This window comes from Callorhinus ursinus, unplaced genomic scaffold, assembly GCF_003265705.2.
Source record: "Callorhinus ursinus isolate GAN/ISIS: 27379988/994484 unplaced genomic scaffold, GSC_fseal_2.0 scaffold18, whole genome shotgun sequence".
NCBI classification, from domain to species: domain Eukaryota; kingdom Metazoa; phylum Chordata; class Mammalia; order Carnivora; family Otariidae; genus Callorhinus; species Callorhinus ursinus.
In genome coordinates this window covers 18,189,863-18,210,326 of record NW_027397080.1, presented here as the reverse complement: position 1 = coordinate 18,210,326, position 20,464 = coordinate 18,189,863, and the positions used below count along the sequence as shown (strand labels likewise).

The 20,464-nt window shown below is 46.5% G+C and overlaps 1 protein-coding gene across 2 annotated transcripts in view; it reads right to left on the bottom strand.

The window, feature by feature from the left end:
- Window positions 1-900: 900 nt before the first annotated feature.
- The window catches only part of LOC112811659 (RH-like protein), a 36,250-nt gene continuing 16,686 nt past the window's right edge, over window positions 901-20,464 (bottom strand). Inside the window, exons 4-10 of one of the 2 annotated variants that reach the window (XM_025855874.2) lie at window positions 20,078-20,228; window positions 19,185-19,351; window positions 17,544-17,681; window positions 15,051-15,184; window positions 9,037-9,116; window positions 5,887-5,960; window positions 901-1,151 (exon numbers count right to left, since the gene is read on the bottom strand). In XM_025855874.2, coding sequence (XP_025711659.1) covers window positions 1,125-1,151; window positions 5,887-5,960; window positions 9,037-9,116; window positions 15,051-15,184; window positions 17,544-17,681; window positions 19,185-19,351; window positions 20,078-20,228 — 771 coding nt within the window. In that variant the 3' untranslated portion in view covers window positions 901-1,124. The remainder of the gene's footprint in view (window positions 1,152-5,886; window positions 5,961-9,036; window positions 9,117-15,050; window positions 15,185-17,543; window positions 17,682-19,184; window positions 19,352-20,077; window positions 20,229-20,464) is intronic. The other variant, XM_025855873.2, reaches the window with a different exon arrangement.

Sequence of the window (20,464 nt, the reverse complement as noted above, 5' to 3'; positions counted from 1 at the left end):
ACTTGACACTGGGCTTTACTCGGGTGGCAAATTTTTTGTTGTTGGTTTGACAATAAATTGGATTCCAAGTTTCATCGTATCTCTGTACTGAACCACTAACCTCAAAATAGACCAGCAAGGTCAATTAAAATGACAGACATTAACTACTGAGAATTCTCATGGTTTGTTCCTTTTGTCAGGCTCTCCCCTTCCCCCCACCTTGGCAAAATGGGAATCTTCTTGTAAATGAACTAGCTAACTATGGGGTACCTGTTCTTTAGAAATACAGCTCGAAATGTTTTCTTTCATAAAATTTGCTATAGTTAGCCCTGCCTGAAACACAGAATATCTCCTAGATGATTTAAATTTGTGGTGCTCTTGTCCACACCAGCCATGTGGTCTTTCACTGTGTACATATGGAATATCTCCTGGGCATCCAGACACACTCAAAAAATGGCCATGTTGCTGCCATCCCACAGCCGATCACTCACGGTGGGTTTTCAGAGAATTTGAGGGCATATGAGAGGTTGAAGGTCCACCTTCTCTTTTTACCAGATGAGGGAACCCAGACTGTGGAAACATTGATTTTCTGAAGGTCATAGAACCAGTTTTTTAATCTTGAGACACTGTATCTCCACAGTTTACCATGTTTTTCCCTATAGTTAAATCCAGAATGTGCCCAGGTTATAAGAACTACTTTGTGAAAGTGCTGAAATAGAAACACAATGTGCACATTATAGGACTAAATATAAGTGAATTCTTCATTTTTCCCTATTTTATTCTCTGCTCTGCTGATGTAGACAAGAGTTCACTGGGTAGCATAGCACACTTTGTTAAGCATGAGAAAGAATCTAGGAATTGTCAATAAAATTGAACCAATACCTTAATTACATGTCTGCACCCAAGAAAATACTGATGGCATTATTTTTAATGAAACCAAACATTTATTTTAAACTATTATGAAATTACCATTCAAATAAATTTTTAATCTTATTTTTTAATACCAAATTCATCTCTGACCTTGTTCCATTGTATATAAGGAGACTTTGCTGTAACGAGTGTGTCATCCACAAAAAAAGGGGGGCAACAGTGAAAGGAAGTTGTCTCATTTTCAGACAGGCCTTGTTTTTCTTGGATGCTTTTGCTTAAAATCCAGTAGCCAAATGAGGAAACTGTGAAAACAAAACAAGTAACTTTTATTACAGATGAACCCTTATAGTCTTAAAATTTGGACACATACTGATTCTGGCTTGAACTCTGGAAACTGACATGTTGACGAAAATGTCTTATCACAGACGTCTTAGAGGGTCTTTCACAAAATCTGAATTGAAGAACTCTTAGATCTCATTTCTTACGGCTCTTTACATGCATCATTGATAAATAGTGATCTGGCTTTTGTTTGCCCCCAGTGACAGGGGAGGCAGTTCACCCAATGGGTAAATTCACCGCACTATGAATTACTTCGTAGTAATTTTGCAGACAAGTTCAAATTGTTAGCAGTTTATATAGCATCGCCCACTGGACTAGGTAAATTCTTTGGAGAAGCATAGGAACAAATATTTGTCCTTTTCTACATGACAATCTTTCGAGTGTTTGAAGATTGTTCTTAGGTCTCCTTTGGGTCTTCTCTTCTGCAAGCTGAGCATATCCTCAGTTCTTGGGTGGTGCCATGTCACACCCTGCCATAAATCTCTGCATGTCTGGTAACATGGACCACAGAATTGTAGAAGTGGGAGTCAGAGTGGCTAACATTTATGGGTTGTTTTTTGAGGATCAGTGTGCTATCATTTCACACATTATCTCCTTTAAACCCTTACCACAACCTGGTGAGATATGACTATTCCTGTCTCCACAGAGATGGGGACAACGAGGCTCTGAGAGGTCACAGAACAAGGGGTGGTAGAACCCAGATCCGTCTGACTCCAGAATGTGCAATGTGGTCTCATTTTACAAATGAAGAAACTGAGCCCCAGAGAAGTAAAGAGACGTGCCTGAAGGCACTACTAGCCTGCCAGTGGGTGAACTAGGACTCGAATTCAGATCCGCCTTCCAGAACAAGGCTCTTTTCAGGGGCCTCTCCAAGAGGGGAGGAGTCCATTGGCAGGCTCCTAATCTGTCTTACTACTTTGCTTTAGAAACCCGCTCTCCTCATTTTTGTTGAACAAGCATTTGTTGGATCCTTACTGTGTGTCTACAATGTGTATCTTAAATCAGAAGCAGGGGTAATACCAGTGTGATGAGGCTAGGTTTTGAGAATTTTGCCTAACACAGCAGGAGGGACTCAACAGATTCTGAGGTATTTATATGCTAAAACAGTGGTGGTGTTTATGTTTCTTGGCAATAAAATCATTTTAAAAATAAACTGCAAATACTTGTTCAGAAGCCAATGGATGATCTTCAGCATATTGCACTCATTTCAGAATCCATCCTACGAGCTTAGTCTTGCTCCACTTAACTCTAAAACTATCCTATCATTTCCCCACTTAAACTTTTGGGAGCTTCCAATTGCCTGGAGGATGAGTCAAGTGGCTCTCGCCTACCTTTCATCTTTCCCTTCACCAACCATCCTGCTGAGCCAGGTTGCCTCCTGCTTCTCCAGTTCTTGCTCACAACCTTCCCCTTGCTTGGAATGTCTTTCACTTCCTGCCACTTAACCAAATCCAACACAGCTCCAAGTTCCATGTTTCCTGACCTCCCCAAACTCTACCTTCTCTCATTTGTCCAGCAGCTACTGCCAGGATTACTCACTCAGTGCTTAACGCATAGAGCTGTGCACATAGAAAGATCCAGTCCTTCTACATGGTGAAAGCCCTAGTTTCTCTGAACCCCCACACAGTACCCAGGACAGGGGCTTGTCTGCGATAGACTCACAAAAAAAGCTATTTTCTTCAGAAAGGTTAACTGTGGAATTAGTTTTTAATAAGTGGATGTCAGTGAGTCCTTGTGCTTTGGAAAGCATGAAATAAAATCCATGGGTTATTAAATTGAAATAAAAGTTGAAGGAAGGAATTTATGAAAAATTGTGTCAGGAACTGAATTTTTGTAAATCAGTATCTGAGGTAGGATCGTTGTAATCTGTAGGAAGACAGAGGCTTAGTAGATGCAGTTCCTTGAGCTGCATTATATTTAGATTTGTCTCTCCAGCTCTTCACACAAGAGTTCTGTCATATATTAGGAAATACATTAAATGGAATTAATTAGTGAATGAATGATTAATTAGTAATAGAACCACCCAAGGATGACATGGGTACCTTTGAGGAGTGGTGAATGCCCCATCCCAAGAACTGTCGGGCATGGTTTGGGCAACCAGTGAAGGAATGTCCTTTCCAACCCCAGGCGTCCGGTTCTCTGAAGTGCGTTAGGACATTCAGTGATTAAAATGTCTTTTCAGATGGTTTTAAAAAAAATTACCCCTGGATTTATCAGCTTTGGAAGTTTGAACTCTTGCCTCTTTAATGGATATTTGGCTTTTCAAATGAAAGCTGTGTTCTACTGCTGAATAAATGTTCTGCTCAGCTGTAAGAGGATAAATCAGAATAGTGGGGGGAGGAGTAACTATCCTCCAGGAGCAGCTGTGTCTTTCAAGCCAAACAGATACCAGTTCAAATTCCTCCTTTTCCATTTACTAGCTTTATCATTTTGGACAAGTTACTCCTTCTTCTCCTTCTTTTTCTTCCTCTTCTTCCTCCTCATTTATTTTAGAAAGAGAAAGAGTGTGGTGGGGAGGGCCAGAGGGAGAGGGAGAGAGAGTCTTAGGCAGACTCTGCGCTGAGCCCAGAGCCGAGTGCGTGGCTCGATCTCACCACCCCAAGATCATGACCTGAGCCGAAACCAAGAGTCGGATGCTTCACTGACTGTGCCGTCCAGGCGCCCCGTTCTTCATCCTTAAGACAGGGATGCTGACTCTTGTGCAGGGTTGTTGTAAGGATAAAATCAGATAATGCTGAAAAGCATCTAGCACAAAATCGGAAACTATCGGCTTTCGATAAGTGATAACTATTATGCTTACGCATTCCTTCATGGTTGGCTAAACCCCCAGTAATAAGCTTTCCTGTTCATGTGGTGCTTTGCATTTTACAGTTTATAGAATGTAGTTACAGCCATTATTACCTCGTTTGGTCTTCAAAACAACCCAGTGAGGTAGAACAAAGATCACCATTCTTATTTTACCAGTAAGAGAGGTCAAGGAACTTGCCTCCATGAGAACGTGCAGAATGGCAACTGGAATTCAGGTCTTCTCATTCCAGGTCCGTACCCGTGGTTTCACTTCACCGGCTGCTGCAGTGCCCAGCATTGGTGGTGGTGGTGGCGGGGGGGGGGGGGTGTTCCTCAAATTTCCTTCATTCATTCAGCAAATATTTATTGCAACTCAAATAATTGGGCTGGATATTGGTCCCATTTGTGGCATCCCTCGTTAATAGCAGAATGCTTGGCATATAGGGGTTGCTCAGTAAAGACTTGTGGAATGAATGGATGAGTTAAACCAGTTTCCTGAGTCCTTTCACTAGATTACCCTGCTACCACCAAAGGGGCAAGAACACTCGGCAGGGACTGAGAGAGACTGGCTGTAGGGAGAAGCTGGTACCAGATGAGACCGTTTATAAGCAACAACATAGATGACTCTCAGAATAATTATGCTGAATAAAAGAAGCCAGAAAAAGAATGTACTGTATGATTCATTTATATAAAATTATAGGAAATGTAAACCAATCTATTGGACAGAAGGCAGTTCAGTGGTTGTCTGGGGATGGAACGGGGTGGCCTAGGGAGGGAATAGTTCCAAAGAGGCACAAGGAAACATGGTGGCAATTAATATGTTCATTATCTTGACTGTAGTGATGGTTTCAGAGGCACATAAGTATGTTGAAATGCATCAAATTGTATATTTTAAATATGCGTGTTGTAGTCAGGTATACCTCCGTAAAGCTCTTTGGCAAGGGAGAGGAAGAAGCGGAGTTAAGAGATAAAGAAGGAGGCAAAGGAGAAGAGGCAGGTTCTCTCTACAAACACTAACACCAAGGCCCATAATGAGGCTGGTCTCTGTCCCTTTAGTGATCAGTATCTAGACATGCCAGGTGGAGAAAGGATTGGCTTGGGACTCAGGAGGTGTAGTTCCTGGTCTTATCTCTGCTGCTCGTGAAGGTATGATGCTGGGCATTAGCCTGGCCTCTGTCAGCCTCCACATCCCACTTATAATTTTGCAGTGTTTGCCCAGCCAACCTCAGCATCAAATGGGAGTTACCCAAGGTGACACATCAGACTGCATGGTGAACTATGGGTGTTGGCCAAAGGGAGGGGTGCAGTGGGGTGACAGGGGATGAACCTTGAGCCTCTTTCTAGACTAGTCATGACAACAAACACTACATGGAACACAGAGACCCTCAGCAGCAGCCGTGTTGTTTTGAGTTCTCTGTCCTTTAGCTAAATGAGCCCAGACTCCTACAGTACATGTGGTCTTGTGTCCACTAGCTACCATTTATCAAGAGTTGTGTTCTAGACCCAGCTCTGCCGCACACTCATTGTGAGAACCCAGATGGTCACGGCTCCGCTCAGTGTGTCTGTCAAATGAGACTGGACCTGCTGGCTCGTGCACTGCAGGATTCGATCACCTTTACATCAAATCCTTTGCCTATGTTGATGACCCCAGATAAGGAAAGTGTGGCCAGCAGCTGTTCTCACATCTCTGACCCTCAGTGACTCTGAGGCATCAGGGGAATGGTAACCTTTACCACTTCCCTCCCCAGCTTTTACCAGCACACACACACACACACACACACACACACACACACACACAATTTTGTTTTTAGTTTGTTCTCACAAACACCAAGTCAACATATATACAGATGTAACAGGTACCGTTCTAAGTTCATTCACTCAACACCTATGACCTTAGGTTGAAAATCTTACCTCCCAGAAAACTTGGTCATCAAAATATTTAGCTGTATGAGGTCCCTTGCATATTTTGAGGTTTAAGACCAAACCTGTTAAAATTCATAATTATGTGTTAAACCTTTAGAGCACAGCATTTGTCATCTCCAAATTAATCAAAATATCCTAGGCCAGCTATGGTTATCTCAACAAAATCCCTTTTTCTTCTACAGCCAGGAGACAGCCAAATTGAAGCACTGGCCTTCCTGGACCAGCTTTAATTCTATAGACATCTTTTAAAAGAAACTAGCAGGAGCAATTATCTCCAAAGGATTTAGATGATACTGAGAGGTGTAGAGTAGCCCCCTATCTGACATGCTTCCCAAGGTGGAATAGAAGAGCCCTGTCAGACGGTGCTCCTACTTAAAAGCTGATCTATTTGGAACACGAGAGCTACCATGGACAGCAACTCCAATTAGGTGCTCCTGACTGTCCGGTGTCACTGGCTCCAATAAACTCCGTGACCTCAGCTCAAGACTCCACTTGTGTAGTTAGGAAAGTAGTTTATACCAACTTGATTTTGAGCTAGTTTTTTCACCCATCCAGCCTCTGCCCAGAGAGCTTGGCCCTGTGTATTCCTCCAGCTATGCAAAGCGAACAGAATTTCCCAGGATACATGAAGGGATTGCTCACCTTTCATATGAACCAGGGAAATGCCGTTGATAGATTTATCTGTGTATTTTTAATGGTGATTGGTCCCCATGTATTAAGTAGTAAGATTAACAAGAGTAGGCGTGTACTTATTCACATTTTCCTTTTGTATTGCACACCCCTAACTGATATTGGCATGTAGGGTATAACCAGCACACCTCATTTAGCTAGAATTATTCAGAAATCTCTAACACCTACACGAACTTTCCACATAGCTGAGGCTTACTCACCACTGACGAAAATCCACCCCAAATATATTTTCTTGTCTTATAAGACAACACTAAACACATTTAGATTGTTTTGTTTTTTTTTAATCGGAACTGTTGCTAGGAACATCCATTTATGAAATGTGCTATCTAATGCAGAGAAAGTATGTAGCTGTTGAGGGTTGTTGGCTTCTCTTAGCAGCCCAAGTTTCATGTTCTAGTGTCTAGCTTTAAGAATTTCTTTTCTTCTGTTAGGCTGTCTTTTTTACCTCTCACTTCTACCAGTGTGCCTTACCTCTAGAAACCTCTCCCACTTCTAACCTGCCATTTCTGATCTGCCGGAACTGGGAAACCCAATAACCATGCTTGATGGGATTGTTTCTTATGTAAGTGTAGACAGGCCCAAATCGGGGAGGGGGTCCTCTTGGCAAGCAAAATGCTCAGCTGTAGGGGGTCAATTTGGTGCTATCTTGGCTGCTTGGTGGCCTCTTTCCCCCTTCCATTGTTCATGTTCTTTTTATTCACCAGTGTTCTTATGTTCAAAGCCACATGTAAAGAGGAACACTCATTGGTCTTAACTCTTAAAGGAACAATATTCTATTCTCTTTCTTGACTCCAGGCAAGCATTAAAAAAGCCCTCCCAGGGGCTTTACAAGATGGTACAAATCAGTGTCACTTTGTGAATACTAGTGACAATGGTGAATGGTGTCACAGTCCGGGGGAGGGTTGCCAGATAAAATACAGGATGCTCAGTTAATGCTGAACTTAAAAAAAAAAAGGGGGCACCTTGGGTTTTCACGTGCTAAATCTGGTAACCCTACTCAGGATTAGACTGCCACCACAAACAGAATGTAAACTTACGGAGGGAGGCATTTGTCTCATCCGGTAATTAATCAATCACTTCGACTCTGCTGAAAGCTGAGGCCAGTGGGTATATTAGAGTAATTCTAGTCAGTCTCACTCTCTAAAATCACCTAGGCAATTCCAAAATATCTTCCTACATGTTTTGGAGCAGAAAAGAAGCCAAATGATTAGTTACCACTGTCCTTTCATTTTACAGAGAAGGTACCCAAGGACCAGTGAGAGTAAACTGAGGTGCCCAACGCCATACAACTCCTTTATGTCCGCTTATGCTATCTGGTCTCTTATTTGGCATTCATTCCCTGCTTAGGGACACAGTATATGAATGTCTAACGAATAAAGCTATTTGCTTGTAGAATAAAGGTGAGCAGTTCTAGACAGAAATCATACTTTCACATAGCATATAAATAAGACTGGCAGATTAGCAGCTCCCTAAGGGTCTTGCTGTTCTGTCATATTGCAGGAGCAAAAGCATACTTCAATCCTCTGCTTAAAGATTTCCAATGGCTTCCCATCTCTCAGAATGATCTGGCTCCTTGTCACCGCTCTGTTCTCAACCCCTGCCACTCTCCCTTTCACTCTATCTATATCAGCCACACTGAGCATGCTTTGCTCTCGCCTCGGGGCCTTTGCACTTGGTATCTCTTTTCATGGAATGCTCTTCTGCCAAATAAACACATGGCATGTCTCCTTCCCTCTTTCCTTTCAGGTTTCTGCTTAAAGGTCAACTTATTAGATAGGCCTTCCCTTCCCACCATTCTAAAAGAGCTCCCCATCCTCACCCCGACTCTGTATTCCTCTACCCTGAGTTATTTCTCTTCATAGCACTTACCATCTCTGACGTAGTAAATACTCCACTTATCTGTTTATTTATTATCCCCTCCCCCTTCACTAGAATATCAGCTCCATGAGATCAGGGAACGTGTTTTGTTCACTCTTGTGTCCCTAGTGCCTAAGAATAGTGCCCTGGCTCATAGCAGATATTGAATAAATACTTGCTGAACAAAATAACAGTGTGAGTATTCTCAGGGAGTGAAGGTAAACTTTCTGGCATATGGGTTTCCTTGGCTTGCTGTACAAAATTGGGGGAAATCACCAGCCCTGAGCTCAGGAGACTGCAATGTTGCCACTCACTGCTACTTGTAACCTCCAGAAAGTCTCTTACTTTATCTGGCTGTCAGAGTCCACACCTCTGGCAGGTGACCTCTGAGGGCCCTTCTAATTCTGAAATCATGTGATTCTGTTTTTGTTGTTAATCAAGGTCTGAGCCCGTGTGCATCATTTAGGTTGAGCTGCGGGGGTTCACAGAGAAGGGGATGGGCACAGACACATGTGGCCATGGGCCAGATGCCCTCTGGCCTCAGGACCTGTGCCCTGGGCCATGGGGGAAGGAGGGTCATCTCACACTTACCTGTCAAAACACCAGCTATCAGACCTGAAGCCATGGCCAAGCTGAGTGTCCCAATGCCAATGAACAACTGGTAGCTGATCCTAGAAATGACAAAGCGGGATATAGTCACATTCAAGCATCAGACTGCAGAGGTCATTGGGATCAAGAAGGACTGTTTGCAACAGCAGTATTGCTGTCAGGAAGGGCTATCAGAAGAATAATTCCTCGGACACCTGGGTAGGTCAGATGGTTAAGCGTCTGCCTTCGGCTCAGGTCATGATCCCAGGGTCCTGGGGGCGAATCCTGCATCAGGCTCCCTGCTCAGCAGGGAGCCTGCTTCTCCCTCTGCTTCTCTCTCTCTCTCTCTCTCTCTCTCTCTCTCTCTCTCTGTCTCTCATGAATAAATAAATAAAATCTTTAAAAAAAAAAAAGAATTCCTCTCCCCAGGTAACCCACTCCTCTGCCGTGTTCCTGCAAAGCCACACAGACAGGGAGGGAAAGAGGGGATTCCAAGATCCTCTTTGGCTGACTTCAATTCTCAGAAACCATGGATGATGAACTTGACCAAGAGGCAGAAAACCAGGTTCAAGTCCAAGGACTGTAACTAGCTGCATGATCCTGGGCAAGTCACTTAACCTCTCTGAGCCCCAAGTTCCCTCATGAGGCAATTAATGATGAAAGTTCAATTTCCATCAGGGCAAGGTGGAGTAGAGCTTGGCTGTCAGGCTCATCTCCCCGGCCCACCCCTGTTGAACATACTTCCCTGTCCTCTCTCCTTCTAGGCGACCCCAGGAGCTCACTCTAAACTATGAAGTAGCCTGGGAGGACATCTATATGACCTTGCAGTAGGCAAAGATTTCTTTTTTTAAAGATTTTATTTATTTATTTAAGAGAGAGAGAAAGCAAGAGAGAGAGCGAGCATGATCGGGGAGCGGGGGAAGGACCGAGAGAAGCAGGCTCCCAGCTGAGCAGGGAGCCTGACATGGGGCTCAATGCCAGGACTCTGAGATCATGACCTGAGCTGAAGGCAGATCCTTAACCAACTGAGCCACCCAGGCACCCCTAGGCAAAGATCTCTTAAACAGGACTCACAAACATGAAGGGAACAATGATGAACTGAACTGTGTTAAAATTAAGAACTTCTGTCCATCAAAAGATACCATTAAGAAGGTGAAAGATAACCCACAAAATGGGAGAAGATATTTATGATACATTTATATAACAAAGGCTCTATATCCAGAATTCCTACAAATCTATAAGAAAAAGGCAGAACAATACAACAGAAAGATGGGCAAAAGAACTTGGACAGATATTTCACAAGAGAAGATGTTCAAATGTCCAGAAAGCCAATGAAAAGTGCTACACTTAATTGGTCATCAGGGAAATTAAAATTAAAGTGATGTTTGATGCCTAAGTGGATAAATTTAAAAAGAAGGAAAATATGGGGTGCTGGAGAATATATGGGGTAAATGGAACTCTTGGGTACCATGGGTGATTAGATTGGCACAGTGGAAAACTGGTACTATCCTCTCAAATGGATCATATGAATGCCATGATCCAACAGCTCTGCTTCTAGGCATTTACTCAACAGAAGAGCATTTGTATGTTCTAAAAAAAAAAAAAAAGTGCTAGAATGTTCATAGCAGCCATACTAGAATGTTCGTAATAGCTCCAAACCGGAAAGAACCCAAATGCTCATCAGTAATGGAGAAATTGTTTTGTATTCACACAATGGAACACTTACTTTAACTGTGTTTCTTAGATTCTATATTTGTCTACATGGCACTCATTTATCACAGGGCCCAACTAATGGCCGAAATTGTTTACTGCTCTCTCTCCACCAAATCAGCTTTCATGGGAGTGCAAAATTCATATTATAAACCCCCTGACCACAAACTCTAACATATGCTTTCAATTCCTGCCCAAGAGGGGACTCCCGCCCCTCCCCCCCCTTACCCCACTGCCATCAAGCTGAAGGCATAGTCACAGTTCCCCTCTCTCTCTGCTGCCTGGTCCCTGGGTATAATAAGGTTTTGTGGGGCCCTACATGGTGTGTTGAGCCTCTCATTTCCAGGACAACAGTAACATTAAACTTTTCCTTCAATGACATTGACCTCTCCATGTCATCACTCAAGTCACCTTTAGGAAGTAAACCAAGCACAATTCTATACTCTTCCCCAATGAAAATGAACAGTCTACAGATAGACTCAGCAATGTGGGAGAGTCTCACAACTACAAAGAGTCAAAGCCAGGCACACAAGAGCACGGACTTCCCGTAGGATTCCACGTACATGAAGGACAAAAGCAGGCAAAACTGACCGATGGTGTTAGAAGTCAGGTTCATGGTTGCCCTGGGATGGGACACGAAGGAGTTCTGGGTGCTGATTACATGGGCGTGTCAGAAAATTCATCAAGTGGCGCCCTGAGGATATTTGCACTTCTCTGGATGTAGATTATACTACAAAAACATTTTGTTTTTAAAAGTAATATTAAGGGGCGCCTCAGTGGCTCAGTCAGTTAAGCGTCTGCCCCCGGCTTAGGTCATGATCCCAGGGTCCTGGGATCGAGTCCCGCATCGGGCTCCTTGCTCAACGGGGAGCCTGCTTCTCCCTCTGCCTGCCACTCCCCCTGCTTGTGTTCCCTCCCACGCGCACGCTCTTTCTCTCTGACAAATAAAAAAAATCTTTAAAAAAATAAAAGTAATATTAAGTGGTAGCATAGAAGCTAAATCTAAATCTGCTAACTGCCAGCCCCCCAGTTCACTCTTTCCTGATGCCATCTGAAAGCAGCAATGGATGACACAGAGCTAGCCATGACAGTCCCCACACAGGGTGGGCTCCCCTGCACCACGCCCTCTGCTCCCTGTGTTTACCATCTGATTTCATATGATGCTGGAGCAGCCCTCTGAGCGAGCTGTCAGTGTCCCTGTTCCACAAACAGGGAGATCCAGGTTAGGAAAGTGAACCAGGGTCTCCAACGTCACATGGCTTGGCATGGGTGGCTCTTGGGATTCAAACCCTATCTACCCACGAAGTCCAGACAGATCTTTCCCAAATTTCGGCATCTGTGAGTTACCTTCACAAATTTGGCCATATTGGCATTCCAAGGATACTATTTTTTAAAAATATTTTTCTTTAAATGGACTTTTTTTTTACATTTAAATAAATGTATTTAAAAGGAAACTTTGAGTCACCAGTGTAAATGGTAGAGAAATGGGAGGTAACTGTAAAAAGATACAGTGCAAAGTGTTGCTAAAATCTCCCCCAGATGCAGCCCGAGCACTCTCAGCCAGAGGCTTCCTCGCTAGCCTTCCAACCTGACCTGACGTCAGCATGTGTCAGAAGCACAGAGGCACTTAGCACCTGAGTGCAGGCTTTCTCCCTGATGCAATCCAAGGACTGAATAACTGAAAAACAGCATCTGCCCTGCATGATTCAATGTTATTTAAATGTGTCTCTACACCACTTAAATCCCACAGTTTGTGGAAACCCTGCCCCATCCCAGCGGCAAGCACGTGACCCGTTCACATTTGCTCCCATGAATAGGAGCTCGGCAAACATTGTGGAATGAATGAAAAGCCAACCGTGTTGCCCAATGACACGAAGCTAATAAACAGTTGCTCCACGTGTCCACATTAAGTGCTCTGCCTCCCAGCTAGTCCTTTGTCCCTCTTTCCATACACAGAGGTGCTTCTCCTGTAGAAGGAGCAATAGCAAGAATCATCATGAAGACAAGAGGGTGTTCACTCCATTCTGAATCTTCACAGCAGCCCTGGGACGCAGATCTTATTATCCCATCATGCAGATCAAAGCTGAGACTTGAAGAGAGTTTGAGTATACTGTGCCTAAGATCACACGGCTGGTAAATGGGACCCTCCCTGAAGCCTGTGCCCTTGACTTCCAGCTGACTGGAGGCCTCCCTAAGAGAGGTCATTGCTGTCGCTATGTCCTTCCCTTTGCCGGGTTCCTGCAGAGGAGAGAGGACAACTCCTTGGTACTCCACTGTCCCATCCTGGTGAGACCTGACTCGCAGAGGTGTGCAAGAGCCCACTCCCAGGGGCGGGTTGACCAACGCCTGTTCTCAACCCTTCCCAACCCCCAGTTCAGTGATAGCCCCTCCATGGTTACAGATGGGAGTATCTGCACCTCTGCAATCAGGACTTTGTTTTCCTGGAGAGCAGGTTGTTAGTCCTTTAGTAGCACACCCTTGGTTGGCTGACCTTTGTTTTTTGTTTTGTTGTTCTTTGTTGTTGTTTGCTCTCGGCTCATAGTCTCAAACTAGTTTGCAGGAGAATCCCCTAGAGGGCTGGTTGACCCACAGATTGCTGGGGCCCCATCACTAGATTTCTAACAGTGCAGGTCTGGGTTAGGGTAGGATTTGCATTTCTAGCAAGTTCCCGGTGATGCTAGTGCTGTTGAGAACCACTGCTCTAGGAGAGCCACAGAAGTACAGAATTAAGGAACTAGAAGGGTAGGTGGTTCAGAAGTCACAGGATGGCCGCCCAGGAGCAGAATTTGGCCCACACAATGTTTCTAATGACTCTGAATCTTTTGCCAATGGTTGGCAGCGCAGGTGCATAACTCTGGATTTCTGGTTTCTCTTAAAAAGTCATTAGACCTGGGGACACTGAGCCTGGGTCCCAGCACCGTCATGGTTGCCTGGTGCTGAATTCAGAGCAATTGCCCACGATTTCCCAGCCTCCTCTCACTGCTCTCTTTTTGTAACCTTACCTGCCTGGCCCCTACAGTCACCTGAGCTTTACAGAGAGGGACTCAGGGGCTCAGAGAGAGGCTGAGTTGCACAACTGTTAAAACAGTGGCGGACACGTCGTTGAAGCCCATCCCTATGGTGTCTTGCTTCACGCAGACCGTCTCTTCCCCACCTGGAGTGGGATCCCCCTTACCCCAAGCAGTTTAAGGAGGGATGTCTCGCATGCTGTATGTGATTCCTATAATGTGGGGCTGTGGCCATCTCTGTTGTTCGAGCTACAAGGGACCCAGCCCTCCATGATTTCTCCGAGCTGCCTCCAAATGCGATGAGCTCCTCATCACCCACTTCAGGCGCTCATCACCTGTACAGCCGCATTCCAACCAAGTGACTTAGGGCAGGTAACTCCCCATATGTGTCATGTCTTAGTGTATGATAATAATACATCTTCGGTGGGGGTGCGAGGATTAAATGAGATGATGCATGTGATGCTTTTAGCACAGGCCTGTTAGTACCTAGAAAGCGGTCAATAAACAATGGTGATTGTCACCAGTACTATTATTATTGTTATCACTGTATCAGTTCACCTGGAAAAATCTATCCCTGTATCATGCCCAAGTCACTCTTTCATTTTATGTGAGCCACGCCCAGAAGATACTCACACAACCTCTGGGAGGTGATGGCCAGGTCTCCGGTATGTCAAATCAGTCACCGGCGTCCATTGTCCAGAGGACATAGGATCTGACCCTAGTCCCAAGGCCCCCTTCCTGCCTCACAGCAAGACCTTGGCCAAGCTCCTTCTCTCTCTGGGCCTCAGGGATGGGCTGTTCCTACATTAAAGTATTAAATCCTTTTAACCACAAGGTGCCTGGCCTCAAGCAGTCTCCAACTACCCTATGAGGGGAGGCTCTGTCATTATCTGCGTTTACACCAGGCAACGAGGCTCAGAGAGACTAGGTAGCACACGCAGCTAGTAAGAGGTCAAGATGAGTCTGACTCCATGACACATTCTTCACCATGACCTAAACCACCAGGGGTTAAACAATGGACCCAGCTGGCTTGGGCCCAATTGACTTGCTCTGTCTACATTTGGGGGGCAGGACTCACAACTGTCTGCCTTTGCCCAGCATCTAAGCTGTCCTTTTTGGAAAGAAGACATGGCCTGGAGAGGTAGAGGTTAGGCAGAATGTATTAATAAATCTGCCAACAAATATTTGTTAAGGCCTGCAGAGTGCCTGGCTCTGAATGCATGCACCTCAGCTGAGGGCTCTGGGCATATTTCTTCCTGAGTTGGACAGGGTGTGAAGGGGATAAGCCAAGTCACTTACATGGACTGCTTGGTCCAGCTGACCTCATAGATTATCAGCAGAATGTAGGTGATTCCTCCGAGCAGACCTGGAAAGCCAAAGGTGTAGTGCACGCCGCAGGTGTCGTGGATCCCCAGCACGTGGTTAAAGTATTCCTGGAACAAACATCAGATAAGCAGATGTACACGGAAGACTGATATCCCCTATCCAGGCTTTCCACAGATCCTTGGCATCCAGGGCCACCCACATGGGGTAGGCTTTGACACTCACCTCCACAAGGGCTCCTCAGACCTGAATCACGTGGGGAGCTTATGAAGCTGCAGAGTCAGATTTAGTGGACCTAGGGCCTGGGATTCTGCATTTCTCACAAAGTTCCAGGTGATGTCAATGCTACTGGCCCCCTGACCACCCTTCCAGAACCATGGTCTAGCCCAGGTCCTACTCACACGTTGGGCTGATACTTCTGTGTTGTGCAAAGGCCGTAGGATGTTAAGCAGCATCCCTGGGCTCCACCCTCGAGATGCCAGGAGCAACCCTCACACTGTGTGTTAACCAAAAAAATGTCTCCAGGTATGGTCAAAACATCCCCGGAGGGTGATTAAGACCTGCTGGTCTAGCCCAAACATAACTGCCATCCCAAAGACAACATGACTAATGAGAAGAAAAGAATCTGACCCACCCCCTCCGGACTCTCCTTTAGCACCCCTTCCCCTCCACCACTTGGCCTCCCAGGGGACCATGAGCCAACAAACGTGGATACGAATGCAAATAGGACAGGTGAGTTTCCCCCTTGGGACCCCCCACTGTCTTCAGAATAAAAACCCCGACTCCTCAAGCTGCCCAGGAGCCACATCTGGGTATCTCCCATCTCTCAAGACTGGTTCCACCACACTCCCAGGTGAACCCAGTGCTTCAGTGTCTATTTCCTGGCTGGGCCATCTGCTCTTCTCACCACTGAGCCTTTGAACACACTGTTCCTTCTCTCTGGAATACATTTCCCTTTATTTTGCCTGGCTAATATTAGTCATCTGTCAACACTCAGCTGAGACATCCTCTGCTCCAGGAAGCATTTTCTGATCCAACTCAGGCTGGCTTAGACGTGCTGTGTTATGTTTATTTGTCCATTGCTCTCACTACTCTATAGCTCGGGAAGCAGGATACATGTTAAAACATACGTGCTGAATGAATGAAGGGATGGATGAATGAGTGAATCATCTCTGAATCGTTCCCCCACTGATGGAGTCAAGAGAACAGGCACAGAGAATGGACGCCCAGCCTGATGAGAATTTATGCAGGTTTCCCTGCGCACTTCGGCCTTTCATCATAGGGGCTCAGAGCAGAGGAGATAAAAGACATTCATTGCAATTCCAAAGATGAAAAGCAGACTACCCCATCGCTGGTCAGACGAGACTGTTGGTACATCTTCCCCTGTTCTGGAGTGAAACTGCCTCCCTGAATATCCATTGTTCATCCAAATTCAGCTTCTTGAGCCATCCAAAAGTCTACTCCTTTCTCCTCTACCAAGGCTTCAAACCCACAAAGAGTTGCTGCTCTGAAATTATTTCTCTTAGAAGTGTATTATAACAAATTGGCTATCATGGGGTATGCTGGTATTATCAGCACCTGCTGGATGTTGAAGGAAGAAAAGCCCATCCACTTAGAAGAACTAAACAATCAGAAGTGGACATGGCCTGGGTTAGCCCAGCATCCGTCTTCCGGCTGCTGCCCCTCCCCCCCATTCACATGGCTCATGGGCAGCAGCTGTGTACGTATGTTATGCTCAGGTCCCCCACACTCCCAGTCAAAGATAAGCACACTGTCCAAACTAAGCCCATGAGTCCCTTCTCCAGAGCACTTGGGAATGGGGCCGAGAAATTCCACCCAGCTGCTTTCCTGAAGAGCAAGACTACATTCCACCATGTGGAGCAGGAGAAGGAGAAAGGGAAGGAAGTCTACAGAGTGAGAATAAAGCAGATACTCATGAAAAGCAAAGAAAGAAGAAGAGCGGGTACTTCTTGGGTTCCTCACAACATTCCTGTCCCTGGTGTCAGCCATTCCTGGGTTCCCAGCAGCATCCCTGTCCTTGGGTTCTGTGACAGTCCAGGGCCACCCACAGGGGGTAGGCTTTGGTGCTCACCTCCACAAGGGCTCCTCAGACCTGAATCACGTGGGGAGCTTGTGAAGCTGCAGAGTCAGATTTAGTGGACCTAGGGCCTGGGATTCTGCATTTCTCACAAAGTTCCAGGTGATGTCAATGCTACTGGCCCCCTGACCCCCTGTGCCTAAGCACCACCTGTGCCTAAGCAAACATGAATGGGTTCTGTTACTTGCTCCCCCAGATCCTAACAAATACACAGTACAACCTGGGTGGGTCGCTCACCCAAGCTCTGAAGCCTGCCTGAGAAGGTGCCAATGCCTGCCTAGTGCAGCCCATGGAGCCACACGACGGCCCACCATGCTCCCAGGGCCCTGCTGGTCTAAGCCAGACCAGGTGGTAGCGGCCCAGCTCCTTACCGGCAGGCACAGGGCTCCCCAGATGGAGATCAGTCCAGCCATAAAGCCCAGCAGCATGGCGAGCCAAGGAGAAGCGATCAGATGACACGAAGGGCCCACAGCCACACCTCCAGCCAGTACCGCATTGTGGATATGAGTCTGCAAAGAAAGAGCTTGTGGACGAAGGAAGCGAGGTGCACAGAGGACAGCGTCTTGCCCAGGGTTACTTGGTAAGCTGGTAGCAAGCAACACTGTCACGTCTTCCCTGCTTCGCTGACCCTGAAACCATCCCCTCCTCTCTGCTGAGACTACGGGACCTTCATCAGTGGTTTTATCTTACTCCACTTCTCAGGCTCAGTGAGCAGTCACCCTGACTGGGAGGCACTGAACTTGAAAGTGTATCCTAGCCACCCTCAGACCTATTAGCGGTGTGTCCTTGGGCACTGAGCCATTCCTGCTTCAACTTTTGCACCAGAAGAACGGGGTTTTGATTGTACCTCCTTAATACGGTTACTGTAAGACTAAATGAGTTACCACATGGAAGACTCTGAGCCAGGGGCTCAAGAAATATAAGCCATTCTTACTGTTTTCACTTTTTTTTTTTTATCATTATTATTGGCTATTTGGTGTTTACGCCCACCCTGTACTACTGGATCCAGCTTTCACCAGCCATGTCTCGTTCCTGGATCACATCTCCGCGGTCCTTTGGTCCCCTAGAACCGGGGCCTTGCTTCGCTCTCATGCTACGTCCCTCTGCCCTCCCAACTCTAACCAGGTCTTGGAGCTCTGGGGCCTGGGACCAGCTTCTGGGCTTCCCTGACCTTCTGGCCACACATGCCTCCCTAGATGTCCCTACCTTGTCTGATCCTAGACTCCCTGTCACCATGGAGCTCCCCCAGAAAGACACCCACTCCCCTCAGTGCTTAACCTGTCATGCATGGCCACATTCTGTCCACTCTAGGTCCTGCTGTCTCTCTAGACTTTTCCCCACCACCTCTGGCTGGCTGGCCTCATGCCTGATCATCACGGAAACTTGTTCCATCTTTAGCTCTAGCCTTTCACTCGTCTCTCTCTTCCCCCCAAAAACTCACACACACAGTCTCCTGGCTACATTGGTAACATGGCTAGTGTTTGCCCCGCACTGTTTCCCCCACGGAGCACTTTATGTGCATGGCCTCTTAATTTCCACCTTACATATGAGCCAGTTGTGGCTCCAAAGGTTTAAGTGGCTTGACCAGGGTCACACGGCTAGGGTAGTAACATCCTTCTTTACCTCCAATTCCATTCATCCCATTCTTGAAATTTCTTAGGGGAAGGGGAGAGCCTGGCTGATTCTATTCTAGCTCTCCTCTGCTGACTTGCTCATGGTGGCTGGCTTTAGTAACTAGCAGAAACAGGGTTCACACGTGCGTCTGTTTGGTGTCAACACTGATAGACTTAATCATTCCCCTCAGAGAGCCTTTGATCATTTCATAGTCTCCAAATTCCACCTCCATTTTGATAAGCCAGTGCCCTTCCCCTTGCTCCAGGACACTGCAGACAAGTCTCTGTCACCCGGAATACTTTTTCCCACCCTGTGGGGCTGGTTCTGGAACAGGGGGCACGAATATGTGTCCAGCCTAGAAGACCTGAGTGCTGCCCGAGGGGCAACACCCTCCTTACCATGTTGATCTTCCCCTGGGGGTGAGCCAAAGCCGACACTGAGATGGCTGTCACCGCCCCGGCTGCGAGAGCATAGTAGGTGTTGAACACGGCATTCTTCCTTTCCTTTGGAATATCCAGCAGAGCAGAGTTGAAACTCGGCCAGAATATCCACAAGAAGAGGGTTCCTGGGGGCCAGAGAGGGTCAGTGGCCAGAGCCAGCACTGCTACTCCAAAGCCTGAGCCTGCGGGGGCTTCCTGGAGCAGGCAAGTCTCAGCTTTGTCCCTTTTTAGTTATGTGACTTTTTGGGCAAGTCATGTCTCCTCTGAATTCTCAAGTTGCTAGGGCTCATAACATACTTCACGGGCAAAAAAACAAAGGCTCAGAGAGTTTAAATCACCAACCCCCAGGCCTCCTGAGCCCGGCTTGTGATGGCCAAATGCTTATTCTGAAAATGTCGTGTGCCACTTTGATTTTGGCCTCGCGGCTGGCTGTTGGGTCCCCTACTGCCCGGTTCACTGCCCGATTTCCTCTCGGCTTCTCCCAGTCGGGCTTCTGCATTTCCGCTGCGGCTTTGCCAGATACGCCAGTATTACTGGTCTCTTCCCCACCCTCTCCCTTCTCCACTTGTGCAGTTCCCTCCCTTTGCTCGATGACAAAAGGATGAGGCAAACTGATTTAAACTCAAGGGTAACGCATCTCCCCTCTCCTGTGGATATTAATGAAGAGCGTTGCCCTAGATGGGATTGTGAATCCCTCCAACACTAGCTGGGGAGCTGAATCATCATGGAGGGGCTCCAAGAACCCTGGGCAGGTTGGTAAAGGAGGGAGATTTTTCCACAGAGCCATCGGAGAGCCTCTCGCTCACTCCAGGGGTGAGACCCCCTCCACACACACCCCACCTTGTCCTCACCCAGCATGGTAAACAAACTGGAGCTCTTTGCTGTCTGATTCTTCTCCTCTGTCACTCTCTCATTCAGACACCCCGAGAGGAACCAGGCCACCATCAGCCCAAAATAGGTTGCAAACACATGGATGTGCATCATGCTTACGTGGTTGTCCATCTGCAACAAAGCCAGCAGGGTGGTGAATGCCCACAGCCCCTGCCCACAGGCCAACCTCCTGTTCCTGGGAGACAGTTCCAAACTTCACTCAAGTTCAGAAGGTGTGACTTGGAGTCATGACACTGGTGTTTGGAGCCTCCCCAATCCAGCAGTTCCCCTTTCAGAGGAGACCCAGGAGAGACCCAGGAGCAGCCATGGGTTTATTCCAAGGAAGTTGCTGGTTTGGCCTTATCAGT